This window comes from Leuresthes tenuis, unplaced genomic scaffold, assembly GCF_036924035.1.
Source record: "Leuresthes tenuis unplaced genomic scaffold, fLeuTen1.0.hap1 SCAF_24, whole genome shotgun sequence".
Taxonomy (NCBI): Eukaryota; Metazoa; Chordata; class Actinopteri; order Atheriniformes; family Atherinopsidae; genus Leuresthes; species Leuresthes tenuis.
Window position 1 is genome coordinate 24,072,673 of NW_027325378.1, and position 18,980 is coordinate 24,091,652.

The window sequence follows — 18,980 nt, forward strand, 5'->3', positions numbered from 1 at the left end:
TTTTTGTTTTTTTTAGTATCATTCATTAATAGTCAAATGTGTTTTAGGCCTGGTGGTATGGAGATAATTGCAGAAATATCTGTATGGACTGAGAATGCTGTTTGAAAATGAAATGCATGCATGTAGCCTTTCTCCTGTGCTTCTCCCCGTTAGACTGTGCAAGTAAACAAGCATTAGATAATGTAAGTAAACAGCTCATATTTAAGGAGTGGTTTCAATGCATTTAAGGGACCCAAAATCAGTCCTTCATGACAGAGGATGTGACGATCAGATTCTGATCTTTTATCTCATTACATTTTGCTCCAGGGTTTGTACTGGTAACGAAATTCTCAAACTATCTTGAGATTTCGAGGCCTATATCCTATATTGAGTCCCCCTTTCATACAGACAGGGGAGCATGAAGTATTTGCAAAGGAAGCTGTCATGATGCATGACTTGTAGAAAATAACAGGAAGTAAGTGAAAGAAGTTGCAGACAGATATCAGAAAAACTGTTGCTGCTTATGGTTTCTGTTCTGTAATGTGCATGTTACAAAAGGCCAGATCAATGTTTTCTCAAGCTATTAGCCTATTTAGTCTGACATGAGAGATATATCACTTGGATACGGTTTTTAGCTCTTAAAAAATCCCTTTTTTTTCTTCTTCACATAGTGACTCCAGGTCCACTAATGTCTAAAATAGTTTCTACTTTAAATTGCACTTGAATTTCTGTTTAATTAGAAGTGGTCTAAAGCCCAGGTGTAGCCCGGGTGTAGCAGTAACCTGTGTCTTTATAGAGCTCCAACAACCATGAAGAAACATTTTAGCCAGGCACAAGTCACAGGATTCTTCATCACGGCCACAGTGGATGTCCTCCTGCTCTGTTACCATAAGACTGCAGACGCTGACATCAGTAAATATTATGCTCTTCCATGTGAGCTGTTTTCTCCGCCTTGGTTGTAGGATGTCATTTTTCCATTTCTCGTGTGTTTCTACAAAATGCTTGTGTAGTGTTGTTTTTCTGGGGGCTGCATGTTGTTAACAGTGGAGGAATGCCAGGCATTTGGGTGACCCTGGATGTCTGTTGTCCCGGTGCAAGGAACCACAACTAATTTGTGAGGTTTTAGCCGTTTAGCAGTGGCCACTGGATTCAAAAGCACAAATGCATTAATGAAATGCCCCCCCCCCCCCCCCCCCCCCCCACACACACACACACACACACACACACACACACACACACGCTGTTCTCAGTCATAGATGGGCCCAGGGAATCATAGAGGAGAGAGTCAGTAAGTCAGACACGAAGAAGAATAGTGTTGACTTGCAAATCCAAATAGTTTTTTTTAATTTAATTATTTATTTTTTTTACCTTTTAAATCTTACAGACCAGTTTAAATAAACAGTGTATATTTGACATTTTCTAATCATGAAAAATGAAGAAAACCATATTGGGTCAGTGGTGGTGGCACAACATCCGCTTTCAGGACCCATGATGTTACAGATCTGTGGTTATTGCGACTGCTCGGTCCTGGAAGCTGCTGTTCAAATGGACATTGGCCCATATGTTTGGAGCTGCAAATAAATGATAATCTTCCTCTAAGTGGTGTTTTAATGTCACATAGCAGAACTTGAGAAAATAATGCTTTGTTCTTAATGACACTGCCTCAGGATGAAGTCTTTTACCTGCACTATGAGCATTTGTTTTCACGCTTTTCTTAAGACGAATAATAATGAAAAGTGCAGAATGATTAAAAGCTGCAGTCTGTGTGTCTTCAGTGAGCCGACACTAAGATCACTGATCAATTATTTCATGCTCTGCGTGCGGGGAATCTTTGAAATGGCCTAAACGCATCAAGGGCGGATTCTCAAACGTGTGAATTGTATAGTTTGTCACTGAATATATTTGTGATTTTACAGAGTTGTCGATAGACAAACAGACTGAGCAACTGAGATCCAATTCCAAGTGGTAACCAGAAACGCTCATGGAGATGCATTTTAATGCCAGTTGTGAACCCATCTATTTAGTGCTGTCTTCTTGTGATTGCATCCCCTTTACCCCAAAAATAAGGCAATAAGACAATAAGGATGTGTTCTTTGTGCAGTCCCACCCTTTGAATTTGCTAACAAGCTGCGCTGCGCTAGCTCAGAGCTTCTCCTATTTGTTGCCAATTTAGCAACTTTGCTTTTAAAATAAAGCAACCGGCTCTAAATGTGGAAGCATCTCGGACCAAACCATGGCTAAATGCCGTGTAAAGGGCCCCATGAGCATGTGCACGAGTCGCTTTGCAGCAGCCGCCCCTGATGTCAAAGGATGTTTTTATCAGACCACGCTGTATTTTTAACATTCCATGTTAATATGTATACTATGCAGCTGTATGTTTGCAAAGTGGGAAGAGCTGGGAAGGTGCACAGCTGTGCTTTGTTGAGCAGGTTTATGTCATGTAGTCCTAACCACAGTCAAAGAAGAAATGTCCAAGCTCATTTTTCTTTATTCTGAGATTTTAGGGGAAAATATGAAACTGTTTCCCTTTTACCAAAGCTTTGATCAAACCATTTACTCCTAAAACGGCTCTCATTTTAATGTCCCTATTCCAGGAAAACTGTTTCGACTGAACTAACCTCTCAAAGGTTATTTTAAAAACTGCCAACATTACTGACGTTTTAATCTGCGTACATATGAATTTGATTGGTTTTAAGAAATTCTTACTTTGAAATGAGTTCTTGGAATGATGAGTTTACACAAGCTGCAACGGTAATATCACCCGTTTCATGGTCATGGTTCAGTTGTGTGAAGATGAGCACGAGGAAAACGTCGCGTCTCCTGAAACTAAAGCACAAAGGCCAGTTTGTGTCTTCAGCTGCCTCGTCATGCCGCGCCGCCACCAATGACAAGGCGGGGAGCTGGTGGGAGGAAACGGGAGCATCGCTTCGCTGGAAAGGCCAGAGTTTGTTAGGATGTTGGGAACAAAAAGTACAGACCAGTATGTCTCTCTGACCATATTCTAATTTTGGTGCTTTTAGTGGATCTAAAAAACAAACTAATTCAGAAATTGTACCATGAGGAGCAGGGGGAGAAGTGCTCTTTGTTAAACTACCAGAATGCAAGCACACAGGCTTCGCCCCCAGTGTGTGTGCGTGCCCACACTAATCTTGCAGCTTCTTTCCAAATGTACGAGCACTGTAATGGTAAGTTTACTGTATCCGTCCAACTGACAGTCAGTCTGAGCAGTGAGTCATCCTCCCCAAACAGCATTGCCTTCTCTGGCATCTATTAACAACCTCTGGTACTCCTCACCCCCACCTCCTCCCTTATCCCGTCTTAAATCATGGTGTTGCTGGGATGCGTGTGTGCATTTGTTACGGTTTCAGTAGGAAGTGAAATAGGCATACATAGAATCCTCCAAGCAGTTTTAGGGGTAGCTCTACAATGCACGGACATGGCTGCCATCATGTTTGCTCTCCTTGATATTGACACGTGTTTACATGCCAGGTTGGTGGCTTGAGGATGTTGTAATAAGTAGCTTGGTTTCATAATCATTCTGTTTACATTTGAGTTAACTGTGAGGTGGTACTTGTTTGGATTTACTTTTGTTTATGTATGTAGGATATTTTTTTCTAGATTCCACATCCAACGTCAGAATATTAGGAGCAAGTTCCATGCTCATGGCAGAGTTGACCTGCTCTACGGAGTGCCTTCCATCAGAGGCAACAGAGAACCTGTGTGTGTGTGTGTGTGTGTCTGAGTTGCAGCAGCTGCCAGGATGCAAGCTGTTCGTCTATTATATGAAGCCACTACATATTTACATATTTATAAGATCAGATAGATGTACTGCCCTCCCCCTACCACTCCCTTTCTCAGTCTGTTTGGCCACCCCTACCTTTCTGAGTTGTGTGGGAACTAGAAGATGTCACAGATGCATAATGATATAGTCCTTATGTCATTAAGTGCAGCCAGTGTCTAAGAGGCGCTTGTTTTTCTGTCTTCCCTCGCTGAAAACCTGAAGTAAATATGTATGTTGTTGCTCTGCTTCCATGTTGGTCTCCCACCAAGGGTTCCTTTGGAAAAACTGATGCTATATCTCCTGTTTGTGAGTCAAACACACAGGATTTGAATTGTTAGTGTGAGTCACCATTTGCTTTCCACCACGGTGCCCATCTAAAGCTCCAGCTTGACCTGCAAGGACAAACCATTCATGAGGGCAGATAGCAGCCTTTCTGCGGTGAGGTGGGGGGGGGTCATGTGGGTTTGGGGGCGCTGGGTCCCCTTTCCCAACTCGCACAGACCACATCTGGTGTGGACAAAGGGCTGGCCATAGTGGAGCTGACTGGGTGGATGGGGGTAGGGTGGAGGGTGTGGATGGGGTTGTGACCTATGGAAATGACTCTGGGGCTTAAATGTACCACGAAAGAGGGGAAACTTTACTCGCTCTCTCTCACTCAAACACACACACACACACACACACACATGGAATGATCTGAGAACGGGAGTGGGGGCAGGGAAGCATCATTGTTAATAAGCCTTTTCGGGTGTGTGTTGTACATTTCTATTAGTTGCTCATATTTCACTGTGAGTGTTAATAACATTATTATAGACAAAAATCCTATTTCTGAGTCAAACACAAACTAAAGATGTGCTTGTTTTAGTAATTGGTGATTGTTTTTTTTGTTTGTTTCAGGGTTCCGACACCATCGCCGTTAATAACCACTCCTGCTTTCAAACTGTTTTTTTTTTTTTTTGTAAAGCCACTTAAAGAGTATAAAAAGTTGCTAAATTCTCCTTGAGCCAAAAGTTGGCCAAATAAAAGTAAGATATAATGGCTCATAGAGAAGTTCAAATTGATGTACGAAGTTAAATAATGAAAGCTGAGCTGGCAGATTTATTAATAAGGCTGAGAATATTTTTGCCTTCTAGCTCTGTGCTCGTGAATGAAGCACAGAGCTCGAGGCTATACAGAGCTTCAGGATGTGGATGACGAATTTGATTTCAAAGATTTGTGTTTTGATTATGTTCAGATGACAGCAGAAAAGTTTCTTTATCGGTCGTAGAAGAAGGTGGATATACGCCCACATTTTGCCACTACACCGGCTCCACCGTAACCTCTTGTGTCACGTTAATTTCTTAAGAAGGTGCACACGCAACGCTCCAAACAAAAGCAGGACAGGCGACGTAGCCAAGCAAGTACATTCCCATCTGAAGACTTATTTCACGGTGTGTTCAAGTAGCTGGTTAATTGCATAATGTCATGAGAATGAGAGAAAAAGACGTACCAATCAATTTTCAAAGACGTAACAATGGAACTGAGAGGGAGAGCTGTATGTGGTTCAGAGGACCTCTCATGGCTGTTTGTCACTGTGTGGCCCTGTGATGGACCCACCTGCCTCTCGCCCTATGACAGCTGGGATAGGCTCCAGCCCCCCCCCCCCCCCCCTCAACCCTGAATTGGACTGAGCGGGTATAGAAAATGGATGGATCCTAAATTGAAAACAGATCTGTCAAATGTTTAAAGTTAGAGTAGCTTCACATTCAGGTCCAGGTTTGTTTTTTTTCATCACTTGTGTTCCATGTCTGTAATGTCAAGTCATGCTGTTGCATGCTAAGTCAGTATCATGCAGGCATTGCATCATGAAACACTGCAGACTTATTTTCAAGCAAGAACAACAGGTTAGGACATATGGAGGATTTCATGTAGTTTTTTCCTCTCCCCTCCATTATACTGCCTTTGGTATTTCATGTCTGTGTGTGTTTACCCAGTTGTGTATGACTTTATCATTTTTTCCCCCTTTCTCTTACGGAGGAGTAATGGAATTAAATTGCCATTGATTTGTGGCCCATCAAGCCTTTGTGTTTTGCCATTTCTCTTTCCCTCCTGCCCTCTACTGAGAGTCGATGCATTAGATTAGACATGATCCCGTCTTTTCATTTGCACCGTCTCCTGGGGCTTCCTGCTCGCTGCGCTGAAGCCCCTTGCAGCTCTGTCATGACGATCCATCTTTCATTTCCTTCACTCTTTCAACTCCCTCGTCTTTTTCCCAAACAATGTTCAACGGCTGGCCTGTTTGGCCTTAATCAGGTTGACCAGAGTGGAGTCGGCGTCTTTAGAGGAGTTACAGATGTTCACACTCTTTCACAGAAATAAATTGGTGTTTGGGTAACAAATGTGTGCATTTCTTTTTAAGCAAATCAGACTTGAGATACTTGAGTGGACTGCCAGAGCTTGACTATTTTATAATTATGTTGTTTTTTTGAACCCCACACACACACACACATTGTGGTACGTTCTATTTACCATTGAAAAAATAGTCTGAATCATGCATTACTGATTCTTGCATTGCCTGTTTTTAAAAAAATAAAATAATTTAAAGTAATTTTCTGCTCTGCATGTGTTTTGGGAGAACAGTTTTCCATTCAGTTGCTTTTGTTATGGATGTGATTATTATTTTTATGTGCCGTGATGCATCCTGATTTTAGACGTTTTAGATTTACTTCTGACTTTTGTGCAGGTGCTCCTAAGGTTGTCATAAGGGAGTGCCGTTATTAGTGGAATAATGTGCTATTAGTGGAAGAACAATGGAACCTCCATCTATTGGAGGTGGTTCAGCCTGTTTCGGTTTCTTTTACATTGGGTGCGCTGTTTGGTGACATGTTTCCCTGCTTCACTGGATAACTATCTCAGGAACAGTGGACATCTTTACTCGGTAGTGCACCTGTAAAAAAAAAAACCCCCCCCCCCCCCCCCCCCCCCCCCCCAACAGATGGCCCTTTAGTTGCTGCCTGGAGACAAATGGAATGGAAAGCAGGCATTGTTGGGATAGAAGCTTAGTGTCATCTTTGCTTTACCTGCACTTAAAAGCTTTTAAAATAAATTTGAAAGGATTTCTTTTCATCATTGTTAGAATTTAACAATAAAAAGTATTGTGTGGTACATGTGCATAATCAAGCAGTTAAAGCCAACTAACCCAAATGTCAAACTGTATTAAAAAATCTGTGGCTCAAATTTAGTTTTCTTTGAATACTAAATTAATTTTCTTATTAGACTTCCACCTTTGTTATCAGAACAAAAGGTCCAGAGAACGATTTGCGCTGCGACGTTGATGGATGGGTTGGAACTTAGACGGTTCTGCACAGCCAGAGAAGCCACGTTATCACTTCAAGCATCTCTTTACTACATGGCTCTGGGCAGAGTGCCACAGTGCAGCGTGAACGTTAATCCTGACAAGAACAACAACAGATCGCAGCGTTTCTCATTTTCCCAACAAACTGATGTCTACATATCTCCGTTCTAGTTAATCGATACCGCTTCAAACAACAGTTTGTGAGTCCTCTGAGGTGACATGAAGCACGAATCTGAGGCTCTGACGTATGCAGCTGGTGTTCAGGCCAACGGGTCACCATCTTGTTGTTGTCCACCAGATCTCCTGAAATAGAGTGAGGAATGTAAAGTGTATCAGGGAGGCTTTTGAATGTCGGTGTTTTCTGCTTCAAGACATAATCCAGTGGATAAAAATTAATGATAAGTTCCTTAGAGACATTTATCCAGCACAGTAATGTTGCTCACACGACTTGTTAAAATTCCTTGGCCTCTGGCAGTTTCATACAGCTCTGCCATGTATGAAGTGAGGACGTGATTACCGCTGAAATCAATAGAATGCCTCTTCAAAGTTGCCCTTTTAAGACAATGTTGAGCTCTTCGGTCGTTTAAATTGGTGTAAGCGCTAGGGGTTGAGTAGCTTTGTTTTGTGGTGCCAGACCCTGAGGTTTCTATGTAGAACGCAGGTGAACAGCATTAATCAGCTCATTACAATCCTGAGGTTGTAGCAGGCCCCAGTCATGACGCACTGCAATTGAATTCCTCATAACATACTTGTAAGCCCCAGTATATCCTTTACCAATAATTTCAGTCAGCAGTGCCCTGAAGATGCAAAGCCTCAGTCAGCGCTGAATGAAGGTGACGCCGGCACAGCCTCTGGAGTGTTTGAACGCCACACCGGGCTCAGAAGGAAACGTATCCGTGTCAGTCAGATGATACAGAATAAGTGGACTGTTCTTAGTTTGTATTTGTTCTACAGCCTTGTATCAGCTTTTTTTTCCCCCAGTCTGTTTTTTGTGAGAATGAGAGGACGGAGATTGGAGGAATAGTTAAAAACAAGGGATCGTGGAGGGAGTCTCACAAGTGAGGGATGTAATTAAGGAGGGAGCACTAGGCGAGGGCGAGAGAAAAAAAGGTGGATGGAGGGGTGAATAAATGCCACTGACTGCTGACAGGTGGCTTTGTTGAGTCCTTTTCCTCTGCTCCCTGGCCAACAAGCATTATGTGTGTTATGGGTAGAAAACAGGGCTTCGTTGGCTTGTATTAATAGACTATGTAAAAATAATATAATACTGAAAATGCTCCTCGCTGGGCCTCGCCTCTGCTGTGTGCTGCTACTCTCAGGAACCCGACCACCTCTGGGAGTTAGTCACCAGTGAAGTGAAGAAATTGCCGTTCTGACATGAACTCGTATCTGGTTCAAACGGGTATGGCTGGATTTTTTTTAACTTGCATTTATAACACAGTAAATGTACTGTATGTACGGCTGAATTTCACCAAAATAAGAAAATCTGCTTGGTTGTCAGAAATGGGAAAGGCTGGTGCTGGTGGGCAGAGATACAGGCAGGGTCAGATGAACATATTCAGAGATCCCCTTCACCGAATGAGGAAGGTGTTGTAGGACCCAGATGCAGAACTTTCAAAGTAAACTTGGATTTATTAACAAAAAGCACAAGGCAAGAACAAAGGACGCGGCTGAGCCGTTTATCAAAATTCTTAACTGTGAGAAAACCAAACAAGACTGAGGCTAAGAATAAATAAACAAGACTATGAATAAACAAGAGGCAGAAACCTGACCTGACAAGACTGTGGAAAAACATGGCGTGATCATGAAAGGTAAGGTGAGGAATCTGACGTGAGTTTAGTGAACGTGGAAGCTAAGTACTGTTGGGGGGGGGGGAGATTAGTGATGACGTGCAGCTGTGGAACAGAAACGGGTGACGTGAGTGAAACTTAACGTGATTAGAATGACCCAAGACCTGAAAACAAGACAAAACATAACTGAAAATGTGACGATCCAAAGCAGTTTTAAAGGTGTGAGAGTCCCCGCTGCCAAAGTGGGACTCGAAACGGTCCAGACTCTGCTCATAACTGCTGACACCCTGTGTTTGTTGCCTGAGAAATGAATGTGATAGTCTGCTGACAATGTGGAGCTGCTCCACGCAATCATCTGTTTTTCCTTCTTGCTACCACCCCATGAAACTATTGAAAGTGATAATGCTGCACAATCAGCGTCACTCACAAGCGAGATTGATTGAGCAGAAAGTGTTATGTCTGAGGCACGCAAACAGACCAGAGTGGCTTATGGAGCCGCTGGGCTGGCTGTTGGTCCATGTTGTGTTTGTGTGTGTGTTAAGTCTGACTGCCTGGCTGGCATCACTCTCAGAAGCATCTTCCATAAATCCAACACATCCTGTCTGACCACTCGGTAAATGGCTGGCCTCGTGTCCCAGTGTGTCATGTCGCACACAGTTTGTAGGTGACCCGATGCTCGTTTCACTCCAACTGTTGCTGGATCAGCCACGAGTAGAAAAACTACGGATCCCCTCTTCTTTGGTGACATCTTTTTTAGAATACCATCTGATCTGCATCTGATGGACTTATTAATTAAACAAAAATGTTTTCATATTATTTAATTTGTTCAGGTCTGCCCCCACCACAAACTGGCAGGAGCTGAATGCAGTTCAACGTGCTATTTGTTTAGATTAAATGCTTTTTAAATGTTGTTCTGCATCACATTCCTGTTATTGCTCATTGATTAGTCATTTTAGCATAAATGCAGCAGCTTTAAAAAGTAGCACTTTTCCAATAAAGAGCAGTTATTTCTTGAGAAAATCAAGTTTCTTGAGAAGTCCTGATGATGTCGGAGTTGTGTAATCATGTTTTTCTCCTCTATGTGAACTAATCTGGTGGTTGGAGGCTGACCGATGATATTAGTCTCTACTGTTAGACCAGAAAATAACTGCTCTGTCCCCCAATATCAGCGTCCACACATTCCTATATTTGTTTGTTTTAAGGCAGTCAAGTAGGTACTCTGAAGTCGCAGGCATGTGGAACTTATCAGCTGTTTTGTCTAGACATCTCTGAAATGCCCGGTTAAAATGGTGCAGTGAGTTTGTTTAACAGACAGAACTTATCTGAATTATCTCTTCTGAGGCTGAGTCAGAGCAGACCAGCGTCAGCTGGCTTTTATTTAGCCGTGTCTGGTCTGTAACTGTTTGATCTTCTTTTTCCATTATACCTAAACACACACACACAGATTTTTTTTTTTTCATTTTGTCTGTTGTCCAGATTTGTCTGTGAATTTCATGAGGGAGAAAGCTTAAGTTGGCATAGCTGCTTAGTTACTAGGGATGGAAATTGATATGATTTTGTCAAGTCGATGTCATTATTGACTCCTCTTATTGATCTGGTTCTTCATCAATTCCTTATCGATTCTTGACCCAATGAGGAAACAGGTTTCGCTACTCAGGTTTTCAGGATCAACACAACTAAGTATCTAAAATCCCAAACAGAGAGAAACTTTGGGGTTTTGTGTCTTTGTCAACTCCATACAGACATAATGAACCAAATACTGAAGCAACTATCAAAGACTACCTGACCGAGCGCATGTGGGTTGAGAAAAAGTGCAACAGGCATTTCACAACTCATTTAGTGATGGAACGTTAACACTCAGTGTCTTTCATCACTGTCACTTTACCTGCCCGAGCAGCTGCCATGAACAGCGTTCACTGAGTTGTCCTCTTCATTTCTTCACCTAAAAAGGAAGAAATTAGATGATTTTTTTTCCTTAGTACAAAGAAGAATGTGCTTTCCACTGTGTTATTTAGGCCCAAGTACCAAAGGTGGTCCACAGACCTACTGAAAAGCAAATATATATCATTATTATTATTCTGCAAATAAATGGCTTATTTGGGGGCTTTACTGGGCATGAAACTCATGGAGTTTTTCACATGCTTCAAGACTGGTGACAGTTTACACATTTTAAGATGTGGGTTGAAATGGAATTGAATTGAATAGGCTGCATCGATGGAGAGTTTGGATGGAGATGGAGTAACTGTTGAGCACAGGTGTCCAGTTATCATGGTTTGTAAATGTGCAACTGGTTCTCAGATTCCATCTCTCGCTGTAACATTCTCAGACTCACATTTTTCTTTATTATTGATGCTTCAAATCCTCACACAACCACTGGCCTGATGTTGTACCAAAGAGAAGAGTTCAGTGGTGTACCGATCATGTTGTTACAAGCACTCGTCTGTCTGTTCAGGTCAGATGCCTTTATACCAAGTGCGCCTGCACTTTTAATTATTTAAAGGTCTTATCTGGGGAGATGTGTTGTGTTGCTTTAACCTGGCAGGCTGAACATGATGAGATTCTGAGCTGCATAATGATACCAGGGACTGAGCTCTCTGTGTGCCCTCTGCAGGGGGCAAGAGTACTAGAGAGGGAAGGAAAGCCCTGTTTTATTCATAGCACTCCATAACATCACTGCTAATAGCCCGAAGCCTGAGGGATTGCTAGCAGACGCCCTTACATTAAGCACATTCCGTTCTCGGTTCGTGTCTGACCTGCAGTTTCTCACTGCGCCGTGGTAATTAAAGATGCCCTGACCTGTGGCTCCAGCACATTTCACACACAAACCAGCCACAACAACAATATGTGCAACAAATGACTTTCATTTCAAACACGAAACGCTGTCAGGGGTTGGCTCCATTTCCTAGACTGTGGGAGGCTGTCGTTAGCTTTGCTGCTGCGGGCGCAACATAAAGGGTTTCCTGTTTGTTTGGATTCAACACTATGAAGCGGAAAGTTCCTTTTAAAGTTCTTTATCAAGCAAACCCAAAGTTTAAAACGCATTGTGAGAACTAAGGTCGCGAGGAAAAGTGAAATCTGTAAGATTTGCTCTCATTTCTGAATGGAGAATGTAAAGGCGGGTCAGGTTTGGACATCTGATGTTAGTCCTGCTCTGCTGTCTGCTGCCTGGGAAATTGATTTGACTGCAGATGCTGGGAAGTGGGTCGTTTTCAGTTCCTTAAAAATGTTTTTTTTGCTTGAAATGCACATCCTTTTTAACAAGCAGCTTCGTTTTCTTGTGAAAATGTGGTTTGTACTGGCACGTTCACACTTTGTCTGTGTTAATTACTCAGCGCAGTCTGCAAAAAGGGAATTGCACTCTTGAGGAATGTAATAACTTAGAGTTTCATCATTCATCCTGCATTTCTGAATCTTTTTATGCAACGTGCACAAGAATGAGGAGGAATTCAAGACGATATGAGTTTAACCATGTTTAGTCGAATGTGTAAGCAGCTTGTGGTGGTTGGAGAGTTCAGAGTGACCACGGTGTTCTTTAGCTATCCACAGGATCACATTTCCCTTTGATCATTTATACTGGAATAGATACATCACAGAATCTGACTTCTCTGCTGTCATTTTTGTTCAACTCAGAGATACAGCAATAACTGACTGGTTAAAAAGTTGAAGGCATCCTTTTAGATATTTTACCCAAAACCTGTGAAAAAAGCCCAAGCCAACAGTATGAGAAACAACATATCGATGCCTCCTGGCTTACCTAAACTCCATGTCACTCGGCTCCAAATCTGCAGGTTACCTCACAGAAGTAAAGAGTATTATCTTGTATTGAATAGACGAGAAGATGATGTGCATTATTTTTAGATGCCGGTTCATTCTCAGCGTGTGTTCATGGTAATAAGAGAACTCGACTCAGAACAGCACAATATATGTATTGCCAATTTGGATCTTTCAGTGTGTAACTTTAACCGGAAGAAGATTAAAGAGAAACATATTTCTAAGATGCGTTTCACCGATAGCAGCACATGATGTAACACTTGGATGTTAATTTAAACCCATGAGTGGTTTAAATTAAAGCTCATCCAGACATGAGCAAAGACTTGGGCAGTATGTATCCCGTGGAGCTCTCCAAGAGTTCCACATCCGAGTCTGATCTGATTTTCTGGACTTTTCTGAAATGAGCCATGTGCTCCTCAGCTGTGCAACAGCTGTGTGTATGTCTTTCAGAACTGAGTTAGTTCTTGTAAGTGAGGCTGGAGTGATGTAACGTCTGGCATTTCCTCATCTGAGTTCCTTCACCAGTCGGCTCACTCTCTGTGGAGTAGCTGCAGACTGTGTGGGTTGAAGTCTCACTGGAAGATTTTAAACTTGTCTTTTTCCTCTAAATGGAACGAAAGTGTTGGGAAAAGAATATTCAAGAGCTGCCCCACAGCCTGATGTTGGATTATGTTTGTTGCACTCTTTAACAACAAACCCTCTGTCCCCCTGTTGTTCCTCCAGCCCTCCAGTGTCACTGTGACCGCTGCAGTGGCAACTTCAGCTGCTCAACAGATGGCGTCTGCTTCGTCGCCGTCCGGAAGTCAGGTAGTCAGATGATCATAGAGCAGCGGCAGTGTGTGCACGAAAATGAACTGATTCCACGAGACCGGCCCTTCATCTGTGCCCCCTCCTCCAAAGACGACACCGGCATTTACCCGAAGTGCTGCCAGACGGATTATTGCAACAAGGATGCAGACCCGACCATTTTCCCAGGTAAAACACGCCCACCTGCACCCAGGCAGCTAAAGTTAGTTTAGTTGGATAGTGAGTTTAAACTTTGAAAAGTTCAAGCCTTCCTAAAGCTTAATGATACCCCTCTACTTCCATTCCACCCACTTGCCCAATAATACATTTTGAGGTTATGCTAAATATTTTGTCGGTTGTCCGCTGCCTTCACTATTCCACCCACTTAGTGAAACCCGCCTGTTCCACTGGCTCCAGAGCACGGGGCTGCCACCGCCATACTTATAGGTGTAAGAAAAGATGTAAACATCTTATTGTGCTTTCAGAAACCTGGATAGTTTAATCCTGACTTTGAAAAACCTGTCGCACACAACAGAAACCAGCGTACAGTGACATTTTGGCGCCGTATGGAGATGAGCGCACTCTGCTGGTGAAATGTCACAGGTAGTGAGAAGTTAGAGACAACTCTGGCAGGTTTCTCCAGTGAACACCATGCCTCTATATGATGCTCAAAGACGGTGCTGCGTGTTAGAAAATCCAATGATGCACACAGAAGCAACTGACAGCAGTCAGTATCACTAACCTGAAGCTAAGAGGCCATCCATCACAAGTTGGATCTGTCAGAATCCCTGAATGACCTATCTTAAGTTTGTGTTTGAATCGTTTAGACTTTTTACACATCATGAAGTGATACTGTATCCTTGATACGTTACACTTTCATTTTCCAACTTAATTTTGATGACATTAATACTTGGTCACTGTGAGGAACGCACAGCAGTAAATTCTGGTTTTATTGCATCATTTGATGAGGTCGCTTTCCAGCACATCTCTTCAAACAGGCAGTCACCCCTTCCTGTATACCAAAAGCTAAGCATCACAAATACACCAACCATTTCAGTGACTTTAATCAAAAAGCCTTTGTTTGAATGCCTGAAGCCATTACTTTTAACTGAGTCTGTAAATGAGCCCAGCTGTGTTAACAGTGCCGTTCTGTAAAAAGAGCTTTTGTTAGATAACATCAGGGCCTTTTCCAACAAAGAGGAACCATTGCTGGCTTGAGGCCAGTGCTTAACTTAGGTGGTCTTAAAAGAATTGCTTCTAAGTTCTTTCTCCAGACCTGGAAAATGAAAAAGCTGGTGAAAAGCAAAGGGCTGATGTCAGCGTGATGGAGATCAACCAAACCAACTAAAATTATCCGTGTAGGGAGTCTGTCAGCTGGCATCTCAGAAAGTCAGAATGCACCAGAGGGAAATTTAAAACTACATTTCTATGATGTTTGCTGCATAGGGATGCTGCTCTGTATTGACTGTCTGGCAGTAAAAACAAGTTGCTGTTCTCATGTATTCTCAGGCAGACGTAGAAAGACCTGAAAGCATGCGGGACCCAAACAAAGAGCCATATCCAAAGACCATTCAGATTCTTTTCATCCCTCAGCAAGACTTTTTTTGGCTGGAGGCCAGCCTGTGAAATCCTGCTTTGACACTGCACACGCCTTTTCTATGATTTAGGAATAAACTAATAAGAAAGAGTCCAAAGATGTTGTTTTAATCTCTCTGAGCATTTGCTTTGTTTTTATTGCAGTCGCTCTGTCCCTCCACCTCTGTTCCCCCCCTGCAGCCAAATGCTGCATTCTTTATTTCCTTCCTTTCTCTACTTGATTGTCACTGTCTGCATTGCTAGAAGTGCTCAAAATGTTTTTTGACCTGTCTCGTGATTAGTGGCACTCACATCTGACCCTCCCACAAAAATGTTACTTAACCCCTAACCTGTAACCCCTGTTGCAGTGTACCTTTATTTCTAACCGACTATCAGTCGTTACCTGCGTTTAGTAAGCAGCAGGACAGTTACTCGCTGTGTGTGTGTTCTCATGTCTCAGCGAGAATCGCATCCCAGCAGGATTCAAGCAGCAATCCTCACACTGTAACCAGGGAGACTGGATGAAAACAAACAACCTGCCTCACTCAGTGGGTCTATATGAGATTAATTTGATGATAGCTATAGTTGGATTATGCTCCTTATTTGGGCAAGGGCAATTATCCAAGTTTATATGGCCGGGAATAAATCGAATCACTGGTACAAAGCATGTCATACCCCGGTACCATAGGTGGCGCTGTAACCATGTCAACTATCGCTAATAGAGCCACTTCTTCACCACCAACAACAGCATCAACAAACTCTGGCTTTTGAGAAAGATGGCAAACAAAGAGCAAGCTATGTCTCTCTACATTTCCTTTGTGAGGAGCATGGTTAAGGCTCAAACGCGATGCACTACGGCGTTCTTGGGTGCGATGATAATGGAGGAAAGACGCCGCCGATCGTCTCCTTCGACTTCCGGGTCACGACCCTGGGAAAAATATCTGGAATGCACAACGCAAAATCCAATCTTAATCCGACTGCGAGGAACCCGATCCAGTCCAATTTTTAGTCAGACTAAGACTAAACTGTAATTTAGCCATTAATTCGATTTACAGTGCCGTGGAACCCCACTGACTGAGGCTGTGGACGTGAGGTTCTGCTATAAAGCGATTCGGTTCAGTTGTTTCCGAAGAGAACCTATGTACGAACAAGAACCGGACAGATTCTCTCTTGGCTTCAGGAACGGGCGTGCAGATGGTAATGTGGAAAGGTTCAGGAGGCTCAGAACAGCTTCTTGGGCCAGATGCATAAAACTGCATTCAGTTTCAATTCAGTTCAGTTTTATTTGTAAAGCGCTAAATCCCAACAAATGTCATCTCAAGACACTTCAAAGATACAGTCCAGTTCAAGCCAACTAGAGTCCAATTCATTGATATACAAGCACAGTTCTATCAAATGAATTGAATACCAATTTGGTCCAATTCATCACTCAAAAAAAAAGTTGCCTAACCAAGGAAACCAGTAGATTGCACTGAACTGTACACACACAAAGGCAGAGAAATGAATATGCATTCTTCTCCCCAGAGGAATATTAGAGACGTGTACCTTTGGGTTTTTCAGTCACTGCGAAACTGCACAAACCTGAGTTCCTCTCCCATTTTCACTCGTGAAATCCACCAGCTCCCAGAACTGGTCCTCTGCACATCGACACATTGTCGGCCCAACTGAACAGGCGCGATGATGAAAGAATCAGAAAAGAAGTGCAGTTTCACTAAACAGAAAACTGAGACACTCATCAATGAAGCAAAGAAAAATAAACTCTGTCCTATGATCTCCAATGGACTCAAAACTGCAGAAAAGAAGGGAGACGGCCCTGCACAGCCAGAAAAAAAATGGTCGGATCGTAAACCAGCGGCCAAAACACACATCACGTTAGGACCAGGGCCAGCGGATCCCGCTTTGTCTGCAGCTGATGAACCACAACCTATAAGATTGTACTCGGTTGTAAATGATTTCAGGGAGGACAGAGATGTACAAATCACAGCAGTTGCTTAATATTCCTTTACTTTCATTCTCATTTCAGAGGTCTTCCTCTGCCACGGCACATAGCTGCAGTTACTTATGGCACCCTCGGTTACTGTAAATATTGTGAAGCCTGATGGAGCCCAGCTATCACACTGATGAAGCACCATGAAACGGTGCCTTTTGTTCACGGTGATCCTCATTGCCTCTTCTTTGCTTTGCTTCTCACGGTCTGAAGAATGCTGAAGTAAACAGTTTGATCAGAGGAGAAGGCATTCGCGTAGATTGTGTTTGTATGCTTCAATTATTCATCTAACCCCTTCAAATAAGCCGAATGTCCCTTTTTACTCCAGCACCACACACAACCGACACAATAATTTTGCGTATTCATTTCTTTTCCCTTCCTTTCCCCGTGGCCCTGGTAGCACTCGGCTCCCGGACATGTTGTACTATATTAAACTGTCCGGTGCCATGTCATTGGTGTGTGTGACGTTCACTGTGATGGGTGCGTTCTTTAGGAACACGGGTGGAAGAATGAAGGCTGTCAGGTGACCGGATTGAGCGCAGCAGTGATGTCATGTGTGGATGAAGACACTGCAGCATGCGACTCGCTGAATGATTTGAGTTCATCGGTACTTGGGTTTAGGTTAAGGAAAGGTTGGTGTTAGTTGTGATGGGTCCTCACAAAAACACAATGACGGACGTGAGTGTGTTAGCCACAGGCCAAATCTCCCGTCAGCATCTCGGAGGGAGTGTGCACCCTCATCACTTGGATTGGTTAGTTCCTGGACTTGCCACTTTCCATCAGTCAAGATGCTGAAGGTTAACAGTTTTTCTCTCCTGTGTGTTTTCTTACAGGTTGATCGAAGAGTCAGAGATAAACCATGACATATGTCACCTATTAATGACATATATGTGCTTTGTTTTTCATTTCCTGTCTCCTTTTGTGTCCTGCAGAGCCCAGTGTAAAGACCCCTCCTCTGGGCCCTGTGGCGCTTGCGGCTGTGATTGCTTGCCCGGTGTGTGTGCTCTGTCTGCTGCTGGTTCTGGCGTTCTATATTTGCCACAGCCACCGAGGTCTGGGAGCTGGAGGTGCCGGAGCCCTCCACCACCGCGTGCCCAACGAAGAAGACCCCTCCATGGACCACCCTTTTATCACTGTTGGAACAACACTGAAAGACCTCATCTACGACATGACCACCTCAGGCTCTGGATCAGGTACAGTTCCGCATCGTAGACTTTACCCATATCTGCCTGGGTGAATAGTTTGGGAAATCTAATCTAATAGCTTTGTTCATTATCACTGAGATATTCAGATTGAGACAGCTCCTTAAATTGGATTAAGCGGGTGTAGAAAATGGATGGAGATACAGATGATGTAAAAGGTTGAAATGAAGCTGTTATTAGAGTCAATGCACTGAACCGTTGGTTTGGAGTTTTAAGCGGTTTCCTGGCAACCTCGCAGTGATGAGGAGACTTTACGTTAGCGATACTCTACATAAGCCTGGTTTGTTATACAGCGTTAAATCTGCGAAGAACACCATTTTGCTTTTTTTTATGGTCCACTTGCATAAATACTGTATGTTACACATTCAGGGGACAAGTGATTATGTGCGATTGTGCTGATCAGCTTATGTCTTAGAAGAATAAGTACTGCCGTGTGGGCCATAGCTCTCAGTTTGCAGAGTGTGACCCACATACAGCAGGTGTATCAGGACTTGGTTTTTAGTTGGTAAGGCTGACATTATTTGGGTCCTTGTTATTGTGTAATTGTGTTCAGGCAGGCCTATCACATGCTGTTCTCAGGCCCGTGTGTCATTGGATCAACTGTTCTATGAGGTGTTGACCACCTATCAGTTCAAGCTGGGCAATGTGGCAAGAAATATTCTTACAATATTATTTTCTGTATTGATCCATCTTAATCTTGATCACGACACAGAGTTTGGAAATGCCGTCAACAAAAATGTCGTCAAATGAGCGCAACATGAAACAAATGTAGTTTAGC

The 18,980-nt window shown here is 43.0% G+C and overlaps 1 protein-coding gene across 2 annotated transcripts in view; it reads left to right on the plus strand.

Moving 5' to 3' along the window:
• Positions 1-18,980, plus strand: part of tgfbr1b (transforming growth factor, beta receptor 1 b) — a 52,562-nt gene that overhangs the window by 10,414 nt on the left and 23,168 nt on the right. For both annotated transcript variants that reach the window (XM_072378946.1, XM_072378945.1), the window contains exons 2-3: positions 13,376-13,627; positions 17,933-18,193. In XM_072378946.1, coding sequence (XP_072235047.1) covers positions 13,468-13,627; positions 17,933-18,193 — 421 coding nt within the window. In that variant the 5' untranslated portion in view covers positions 13,376-13,467. The remainder of the gene's footprint in view (positions 1-13,375; positions 13,628-17,932; positions 18,194-18,980) is intronic.